General features: G+C 39.5%; 1 protein-coding gene across 3 annotated transcripts; it reads right to left on the bottom strand.

The window, feature by feature from the left end:
• Positions 1 to 3,585: 3,585 nt before the first annotated feature.
• On the bottom strand, positions 3,586 to 10,701 carry arsh (arylsulfatase H). Of its 3 annotated transcripts, none has more exons than XM_079666546.1 (11): positions 10,580 to 10,701; positions 9,292 to 9,432; positions 8,872 to 8,993; positions 8,620 to 8,754; positions 7,996 to 8,198; positions 6,792 to 7,012; positions 6,531 to 6,667; positions 6,133 to 6,270; positions 5,759 to 5,918; positions 5,166 to 5,287; positions 3,586 to 4,478 (listed from the first exon to the last, which is right to left on the bottom strand). In XM_079666546.1, exons 1-11 carry the CDS (start codon positions 10,582 to 10,584, stop codon positions 4,069 to 4,071), a joined length of 1,794 nt encoding a protein of 597 aa, XP_079522672.1. In that variant the 5' UTR covers positions 10,585 to 10,701; the 3' UTR covers positions 3,586 to 4,068. The 3 variants fall into 3 exon arrangements, with proteins under 3 accessions (XP_079522672.1, XP_079522673.1, XP_079522674.1); XM_079666547.1 differs by having other exon boundaries at positions 8,620 to 8,742; XM_079666548.1 differs by lacking the exon at positions 10,580 to 10,701 and having other exon boundaries at positions 9,308 to 9,427.

The raw sequence follows: 10,701 nt of genomic DNA, 5'->3' as shown, positions 1-10,701 counted from the left end.
TAAGTGGTGGAGGAATTTAAGTTGTATACAGCGTGTTCTTCAGAAATCTTACATCTGTGAAATCATTTTCCTTTTAAGGTATTTATCCAAAATGTAATGCCTACAGTACATGGTGGTCTTCAGGGCCACCAGTTTGGATAAGCTGTCTGGTGTACCGTGAGGGAACCAACGTAATGCACAGCTGTGGACAGTCTTTGGTGTAAAAAAAAGGCGCACCTAGAAAAAGATCCACCTAAAAAAATCAATGTCAGTTTTAACCGTAGGCAATATTTAGAAAATGTTCACCGCTTGAGAATGAAACCCTTCAAAACACAAAAGTCACACAATAAAACAAACTAACTAACCCTTTAAGCAGCAGTGCACCAGTAACTTGTGCAAGTCAACATTAATGTTCTTGCTAAATTAATCTGCTCGCTTTGAAGAGAGATAGATAACAGGTTTGGTTCCCTTGCAGAAAAGGCTCTGACATCAAAATATAGCATAGGCTCAAACTGAGATATTTTTACGTGGACTCTCTTTGAGGTTGCTAAAAAAGTGTTGCTGCTGTCCCTATCCACAGCAGAACCTTGTTTCACTTCCCTGCCATAATACCTGTATTTTTCACCAAACTGGGCCTATATTTACTGTGATACACTGACTTAGTACCTCATACAACCCCACGATGAACAATGCAAACTATTCCTTTAATACTTAAACTTTTTAAATTGGTGTAGTTCCCTATTATGTTTCTCTGGGGCCTTTCAACCCACTGCAGAAAAGTTAGCTTTCATTTTGAGGAAATAATAAAAGGAATGAGAGGGCAAAGAGTACATGCTGTGTTGGGCATGGACTGTAGATTGTAATGGTGTGTGATGGCTTGACCACAGAGGTCAGTTGTGGTTTTAAGAAAACCTCAGCCAAACATAACACTAATATGGCTCCTGACTGGCCATGGAGAATATGCCCTCATTTTCATCTATATAAATAGATTTTCTTTTTCTTTACTTCCCACATTTCCACAGCCAACAAACCGCTCCTGTGTTTGTAGGTCTCTAACTAGCTTGTGAACTTCTCACTTTGACACTAAAATAGTCCTCCCATGTACTCTCGAGATAGAGAATGGTGAGTTAAAAAGGGTATTTCCCCATTAGAGTCTGCCAGCCACAATATCTTGGTTTGACATTTTTGGGGAAATCATGGTAAAGTAATCTACATATTGTTTCTATTTTTAAACAATTGTAAAATGTAAAGGAACTACAGATATTGGTGATCCCAATATTAAAGCTATAGTCCAACATTTTTGGAATCAAACATATTATATTGCTTCAAATTTCTAAAGCTGAAACACAAACAGAAACGATGTGTTTTTAGGGTAAATTGCCCACTAATCCATCTGCCTGGCACTTCTGTGCAGCATCTCAGGACATACAGTATGTTTGCCAGCTTTGGTCATTAAGCATGGCATATTTAAGTTACATGGTAGCTGTTTTCCCCTTATACCATTCTGTATGCTAAGCTAGGCTAATGGCCTGCCAGCTCCAACTATAGACTTCAAGCAAAGACCTGAGAGTGATTTCAATCTTCTCATTGAACTCCCAAAAAGAAAGCAACATTTAGCTATTCTTGTAGTGTTTCATTTTTAAGATGGAGTGACTTCCGGTGAAACATTAAATCACAAAAGTGAAGCAGCAAAATAATTACAGAAAAAGAAGGATGGAGAAAGAGGGTAACAGTTTACAGAGCTTGTTTGCTGTCACTCAAAGACACTAATCCTTCCTAATGGAAAGAACATTGCGGTGTGTGTGTCTGTTGGACATTAAAATTCAACACCAGAATGTTTTTCAATCATTTAAACTTCAAATATTGACCACAACAAACATCTTCTAGTTTTGACATGTTCAGTAAATTCAAATGGCAGTGAAACTAATTTCCAAAATAGAAAACAGACTTCCCCCAACCAAGATATACTGCAACAGATGACTGGCAATGTTGCTGTTAAAAACGTTCGGCTCTTTAATGAACGCTACTCTTAGCATCACCCGAACCGTGAGCACAAACCCACAACTAATTAAAAAAAAACAGCCCCCAAGCTGTTACTGACATGGCTAATATGACAGAGGTATTTTCAGTGTGTTCAAGCCGCCATGCTTTCTAGCTGTATGTGCGTTTATGTGTTTTCAAACAGAGGGTTGTAAAAATGCTTTATGGCATCTCCCGAGAACAGTGACCTTTACAAAAAGCCCCTGATCGGTTCAAAACAACATGATATACTGTGTGCATGTGTATGCACAACCGTGCATGTGCATCTATGTCCATACACACATGCATGTTTCTGTGTGGTTATGTGTGTACCTGGCAATGTGCGTGGGTGTGCGTGTGTGTGACATGATGTACAGCCAGTAACATTCTATCCCATAGCCATCATTAACTTTGACGTACAGCAAAATGTCGTTATGTATGGTCGGCTGCATGATTTACTGTTCGAGATATAATGGAGTGGCTACTGTAATGAACTTGCGGAGTGTTTGATGTACGGTGCTCTGCTGGATGGAGAGAAGTAAATACTATGACCGTGATGGCAACAATTACAGTGATGATAATAATGATGACATTCCCTTCCTCACTTGCAGATGCGGGTGACGTTTCTGGAGGGAGGATGAAGGGAGGACAAGAAGGAGTAGGAGATGAAGAAAACAGTTTAAGGAGATGGAGGAAGAGGAAACGGAGAAGGGGAGGAAGGAGAACGGTTGTAAGCTAGCTAACTTTGATGTTTTGACAGCCAGACACTGCTGGAGGGAGACCAGTGTGAACGCTGAGGATGATGTTAATCAACGATAATGACACTGATGATAGAGAAGTTCACCCAGTCTTTAAAGTATTTCATTACTAAAGATCTGTGACGCTTCAGGATGTCCTTGTGGTTAAACTAGGACACCCTGGTGGACAGCAACCACCCTGCCTCCGTGTCTTTGAGCGATGATGCTGACCTTGAACTTTGACATTCCTGAAGGGGAGTGAGATAAAGAAAAATTCCCTTTCTGAGATCAAGAAGTATCACATTGTTACCAAAACGATTTGGATGAATAGGAAGGGAGAAGTGACGAGGGAGAATTTTAGGGAGAAGCTAATAAGGAGGGAAAAAGAGATTAATTTTAGAGATCACTACTGGGAGATATTTTTTTGATGGCTAGAGCTAAAAAAAACTAAAATGCACAAGGAAAGGAATTCCTTTTTTAACCTCCAGCTATCGCTACTGATGCAATATTATATTTTTACAGCAATATCAAAACATGATATGCTTCACATTTGCTCGTGTATACCGAAGACAATGTAACCTTTTTTTTTAAATGCAAATCATCCTGATATTTAGAGATTGAACAGAGCTTTAAAACCTGCCTGGAGAAGACTGAGCTGCAATCTCACCCTCAACCTCACACACCTCCTCCCCTCCCCTCTATCACTCTCTCTCAAACACAGAGCAGAGCTAACTGTCACCCAAACACAGTCTGACTCTGCCCTCTAATGGCTAAACTACCTTCTGGAATAATATTACCCTGTATTTTTTAGTGAGATGGAAACAAAGCAAGTCAAAAATATACACTCAAATAATATTTAACGAGTATGCATTTTTTTTATACAATTGTATTATGTCACAAAGTTAAAGCACTGCATGTTATGTTCCTTACTTATGGAAATAAATAAGAGCACCAACTGCACAGATCATTCGGTTAATGAATGACACAACAGACTTCCTATCCATGTATGCAAAGAGGCATCATCTATTTTGGCTACTATTGCAAGTATGTACAGTACAGTGTAATATAGCACATAGTGAACTCAGTATATAAATTGATTCCTCTGTTTCAATACATTTCAAATATTTTGGGTGACATAATTGCATGGTGCAATCCATTGACTTTTATGTTGGGCCAAACCTTTCCATGTAATATCTTTAACATTTTTAAATAGCATCTGGCTCTATTCCTGAAACAGGTATAAACCCTGTCATAGATTTCAGAGGAGCAACACTAAACCCAAGCTGTTTTGTTTTTTTGCAACAGTTTGAGAGTGTCTGGTGGAGTTTTCTCTTTAAATATTCTTTGTGTCCTCTTTGCAGCCGCAGAATGGAAAAGTCCCACAGCAGGGCTGAAGCCAGGGTCTCCACAGAATCTTTTCCCATGTCATCTGATTTTGAACGCTGTGTGCCTCTGAATTGGATTCTGAATGAGTATCACCAGACACCTGCTGGTGTGTGAGGGTATTTCGATGTTTCTCCACAGCTTTGGCAGTCTGCTCGAGGATTTCAGCATATCGCGGCTCAGTGTCTGGGGTCAGCGGGCTGGACTCTGAAGGGTCTTGGAAAAGGTCGTACAGCAGCGGTGGGTTGTGGTGCGTCACATGATCTCCATGACAAAGACATACCTTAGTGTCATAGCATCCACCGGCTCCAGGTGGAGAAAAGTTGGGAGTAAAAAAGTGCACCTTGAAGACGGAGTCACCTGGATGGAAACACACAACAGAAGATTGTAACTTATATACTTGTAACAGTATGTTAAATTGTACTGTGACAAATGAAAGACCAATATAACATTCACACATATTTCCCTGCAGTTTCATAGATAGCCTTTAAGCGGAAATCTGCCTCCTTTGTTGTTTTATCCAATCAGTGTTGAGCAATGAACCCCTCAGTGGGTGTGATATTGACTGATAAAGTGTTGTTTACAGCTGCATAAACTGCTGTTCTTCCGGCATCCAGCGTGGTTATTTGACATGATAGTGACACACTTACTGTATATGCAAGGAGAAACAACACATTATTTCAGTTTCAGAGTCATACTCTAGATACCGCTGAAATACAGAACTTCCTCGATCTGTTGTAAGATTTATTGTGAAAATACCTTTTTAAAAAGGGCAAGAGCTGCATTGGCCTTAGAATATTTTTGGTTGACAGTGACCCTGGGCATCCACAAGAAAGGTGGTGCATTTTTCTCTTTAAATTTAGTTTGAGTACTAACAAGTTTGTTTATTCCAGCTTGCTTCTGTGGTATTCTATTTGTTATTGCCTGAAGGTAATGTTTGATTTCAGTGGCATCAACAAAGGAAACTTTAATTGCAGAATAAAACTTCCATCGCCCTTCTAACTTATTGAATGTATCTTTACAGTATGTCGACATGTGTGAATTTACTTCCAGCTGGGTGCCAGCGTACTGCATTCAGATTAACTCCACAGTAGTGGAAGAGGAATTTGTGCTCTGATCGCTCTGCCTTCCCCTCCAATAGTGGCATGAGGTTATAGCCGTCTGATTGTCTGGGAGAGCGGGAAGAGAAAAATAAAAAAAGAGGTAAGAGGGGAAGCATGAAATACAATTGGGCAAAGGAGACAGTATTACTGCAACCAAACATGCAGAAAGAGATTGTAGACGTTCTATTGATCATATTATAACTATCAAGAAAACTGAGAAAAGTAAAAAAGAATACTGTATGTCACTTACAATGCTGGAAAAATAAGCTAAATCAGTTTCTAGCTGTAGTTGTTTACAGGTAACAAGGGACTTTTGGATCCACACTGTAATTATCTGGATATCAAACACCTACATTATAACGCTCATGTTAGGAGTAATTGTGTGGTCCTGTCTTCCCTCTTTTTGTAACTGCAAACAATGCTTTGGTGAACTGTTGTTTTCAACAAATTCAGAAGCTTTAGCCTTTCCCACAATAAAACTGTGGAATAAAATGAATATGACTCACACAATGTAAAGAAGGCAGACATAATCTTCACCTGTCTGGTTTAGTGTCCTTGGCCAAATATTTCAGTGTTGGATAAAGGTCCATGAGGCTCGTGGGTTCGTCCACTACACGTCCAGCGTCCAGTCTGCCAGGCCAGCGGAAAATACCGGGCACCCTGATCCCCCCCTCCCACGCTCCCATAGCTTTCCCACCTAAAAAGGTGCATAATCAAGAGAAATTACACAACATAAAATCTCCCTATATTTGAATGAATGTAGCTTACAATATACTGGCATTTCAACCAAGAAACAAACCACATTTTTTGGTCAACAATCATAAATACAACTTTCTATACTGAAAATAATGTTTTAAATATGGTTGTCTTTATCACAAATGTGACGATTAGATGTGAAAGAGGATATGTACCTTTATACATGCCGTTCCAGCCTCCTTTCTGTCCGGTTATGGAATCAGCATCCTCGAGGTGTCCACCATGGTCTGATGTAAAGTACATCAGGGTATTGTTGGCTAGGCCGAGGGAGTCCACCGTCTCCGTCATTTTACCTAGAAAATATAATAATATGGCATTAGAAAAAAGATAGGGTTCAAACTCCATAGACAATATGATTGCTTGGACTTTCTTGATGGTTAAAGGACAATTCTGTATTTTTCCAATAGTTTTGATCATTTCTAGTGGTTAACATACTGTATAGAACCCAGTGATGATGGGATGTTTGTGCCTGTGAGAAATGTTACACAAGGTTGTTGACAGCCAATCAGTCTGGTATTTTTTACCAATTGTTACCAATTGCCAATATACCCACCAATCATCCAGTCCACTTCTTCAAGGTTATCCCCATAGCGACCATGGCGACTTTTACCAGCAAAGGCGGGGGTTTTGAAGAGTGGCGTGTGGACATGGGCCAATGAGAAGAGGAGAAGGAATGGCTGATCAACATTCCTGAAGGGAAGAAGAAATGCATTTTTAGGGTCAATTATGATGAAGCATAAGGAGAAATTCCTCATTTTTTACTTGGTATGTATTTTATTGAGGTATAGTATGTATTGAAACAGTCAACACATACCTCTTTATAAAGTTTTGTGCTTCTCCCAGCAGCCTCTGGGGCAGTGTCTCCACCGTCATAGGCTGTTCGATCACTTCTTGGTCCCTCATGAGGATGCAATTCCAAGTTCGCAGGAGTTTAAATGGCATATACCATACAGAGGTTGCTAGGATACTGACAAAGAAGAGTGCTACCAATATCCACAGGCTGACTTCAAGAAGGCCACACATACGGACACACACCTGCAAACACATAACACATGCAAACACCCAATATGTTTAGAAAACACACAACAAATTCAACCATTGTAACGGAGTACACAGGAACAACATGAATGAAACATTATTTGTATAAAATATGTATGAGAAATTAACATTATTTCAACTTTTGCAGTGAGGGAAGGGGAAACATATGTCCAGTTAGAATTCATTCAAACAACACCGCAAACTAAAACCTAAAATTTAAAACTCTAATGACTAAATTAACATCTCTCTGATATGTACTCCACCAATAGCAAACATTGTCAATTCCACTATTGCAGGATTATTTTCAGGACTGTTGCACTGCGTTGTATCAAACACGGAATTGTGTAATACACTTTGTATTCCTGTGTGGATCTGCAATTTCGCGATGTTGCCACTAGATGACGTCACAAACCATTTCTAAAGAAGTCACTGATTTTCACAAGTGAACAAGAAGAACATTGTGTCCTTTGTTCATAGATACTGTGCACTATTTACATTTAGGTCTGAAAATAGTTTTATAGACTTCTGTCTCCCTGCTGAAATTAGTTCTCTATTTGTACCGGTTTACATTTCCTCTTTTGAAGCTGTTTGCTCTACCTGTGGCACAGCTAGTTCCTATTAATCACACAGGTACATACCATTGCCAAGACCTCACTGAGTCTCACTGTTTTCTTCTTGCTCACTCATAAAACAGGTTTCCAACTGACATTGAATTCCACAATTGCCACCATTGTTCCCAATCTATTTGTCTAACGTTGTTCCTGTCTAAGTGATTACGCATAAGTTATTTAGCTTCAGGGTAAAGGGTAGAGCAACTCTTTGTCTTCCAATGTCTTCCAGTTAATCTGACAACCAATACATATCCTATCTTAGCCATCTTTTTATCATATTATGTGTCTAATTATGTCATTTCAGATACAAATTTGTGAACATTTTCTAAGGAGAGAAATCAAAACTAACCAACTGAGAAAAGCACCCACCAGTGTAAAAAGACCAACTCCAAGAAACATGGTCAGACTTCGAAGTGCTTGCTGGAGGTCTGCCAAGACATCATTCCCCTCTCCGGGCACACAGTCATTGAACAGAGTGAAGGGCAGGCCGTAGAAGTAGCTGAAGCCATGCTGATTGGGATGGTGGCAATGGTCCCCTCTTTGTTCGCAGTTAACACCCAAGTGCCACTTACCTGCAGCGACACAGAGAGCAAAGGGATACTGTAGATTAAGCAGTACACACTCAAAAACAAAAAGACAGCTCAGAAAATTGATACTATAGCATTTTACATCTGAACAGCCACAATAGCACGATGTACAGTTTATGCCAAATGCAAAACCATATGTGTGCTACACCTGGCAATGCTTGTTAGGTTGTTGAACCTAACATGCCCTCTCAAATTGCCTCTGTGTGTGCAAGTTAGAAGAGATTAGACATTGTTCCTATACTTTATAAATCATATAGAAGACAGGTCAAGCTCACACTCAATATTCTACACATTCACACTTAGCTTTGATTAACCAAGCAGATGCCATTCTGCACTGCATACCCTTTTTAGGCACCTAGATGATGAAAAGGACCAAAGAATAATTGACCCCGCCATGTTCTCTCACCCACTAAGCCGGTGGTGTATCCTTGTTGCTGGAGCCTTTTAGCGAAGGTGGTCTCACTGGGTGGAAGCCCCCCTGAACCTCCAAGGAACAGCAGCACCTGCACACGGCCGATGCTTCCTAGTCCTAGTGAACAAACTAAACTACATGAGAATAAATACATAAATATGGAACATATTGTCAAACATTGCTGCACAAATATGCACAGCTTTCTCCCATTTTGCATTGGAAAATATGTTTAGGATGATCAGTTACCTGATCGGAGTGCATAGCGCCCCGTCATAAAAGCGGCCCGGCTCGGGGTGCAAAGAGGAGCAGCTGCAATGTGCTGAGTCAGCTTTACCCCTTCAGAAGCAAGTCGGTCAATGTTAGGAGTCCTACAGGCACAATAGGTAAAGTTAATATGTAGAAGAGAGTATATTAAATTATTAGATGAATAAACATTAAATGACTGGCAGCATATAAGAGTAAAACAAGAAACAGACCTTGGCCTTCTAAATGATGCAATAAGATATGATGTTCTTTGTTATCACAGAAAGGAAAATTGTCTTGCAAGAAAATGCAACAGGCAGTTATGACAATAAATGAAATCAGATAATAAAAGAGAACAAAAGCAGACAATAAGTGAACAAACAAGAAAGGAAAGAGGATTATAACACTCAAGTTTGAAATTACCTGATGGTATCATTACCGTAGCATCCTATGTCCCCGATGCCAAGGTCGTCCACCATCATCAGAACAAAGTTGGGCTTCCTGTCTACCTCGTCCCCTGCTGCCAGGACAAGGTAGAATAGAACCTGTGCCAACACAGGAGACCTAAGGGAGGAAAAAGAAAGGTATTATGGCTGAAACTAACAGCCAATTCATCGATTCTCAACTAATAATCAGTACAACATTTGAAAATCCAACATTCTCTGAGTTCAACAAACCTTTCAGCAACAATACAGTGTTGAAGTTGGTTTTAGTTTGGATACTCAACAGTCATTGACTGGCTGCGTGCAGGGATGTCTAATCTTCACAGATTGTCAGTCAAAGGACCACATTATTTCACTAAGGGTACCCCAATAAATTACCATTTGAATGACCAAACCAATGTTTTTTTTCAATCCATAGGTGTTAACTTTCCCATATTAGTGAGATGCATGCTAAATAAAATTAGGATAAATGTGTTTTGTGTGTTTTTTGATTACTGATGCATCATGGATTTATTTAATAAAGATAATTATGTTTTTTCAATAAACATGACATTTGACCAACTGACTCACAATCCACAGCAGATATTATAACAGCACTGGGAAAGTAGGACACTCCTCCTTTTTTTTAAATTAGTCCACCTTTTTCTTTCATGGGAAAGTTTTCCAATTAAATATACATGAGGTATTATTCCTACATTGGTGTTGCTTTGTGTCATTCAAAGAGTAATTTATTGATGTTCCCCATGTATTTATTTTTAATTTTATTTAGCCTTTATTTATACAGGTGTACAATCTCATTGAGACACAAGGTCTCATTTTCAAGAGAGACCTGTTCAGTTGTAACACTACCACACAAAGTTACAGACAGACAGGACACTACACACAGAGGCAACACTAAAATACAACATCGTGGTTTCCACCTAAAACAAACCTTACTGCGATAGCAATAGTGTTTTCGCTTATTTCCTCAAATATTTCCTCTAGTTTGACAGTTTCTCTTTACAGACAAAACACAGCTTAAGTCGAACTTTCACATAACCTGTTTGCATACCTCCCAGGATGATTTCTCCCAGAAACTCAGTCCTATATTGTGATTGCTGACAGCAGTGTGTAAGTTTATAATGTCTTCAAAGCTAAGCCTTCGATTTTAGATTGACGCATAATTTAGTGGGCTACCGAATCAAGCTGTTTTACGGTAATTCAGTCACAATGCATTGCATGGTGTGTTGTTTTAAAAAGGCAAAGGCAAACCTGCCATGTAGACTTACCACATCTCTGCACAATACAGTTATTCATAGAACTACACAAATGTGACGCATGTCCTCCTCCGCTGAAGCCAAAGGAAGCGCGCGCAGTCCCTTGGCAAATCCTGACTACAGTATTGCTTGGT

The sequence above is a fragment of the Notothenia rossii genome, assembly GCF_949606895.1.
Source record: "Notothenia rossii genome assembly, chromosome: 2".
Lineage (NCBI taxonomy): Eukaryota > Metazoa > Chordata > Actinopteri > Perciformes > Nototheniidae > Notothenia > Notothenia rossii.
This window is presented reverse-complemented; position numbering and strand designations above follow the sequence as displayed.

Excerpts from the sequence above, each read along its gene's own strand:
- arsh (XM_079666546.1), bottom strand. Across the intron at positions 5,288-5,758 it reads AAGGACACTAAACCAGACAG|ACAATCAGACGGCTATAACC; the intron begins GTGAAGATTATG and ends CCGCTCTCCCAG. Across the intron at positions 4,479-5,165 it reads ACGCTGGCACCCAGCTGGAA|GTGACTCCGTCTTCAAGGTG; the intron begins GTAAATTCACAC and ends GTTTCCATCCAG.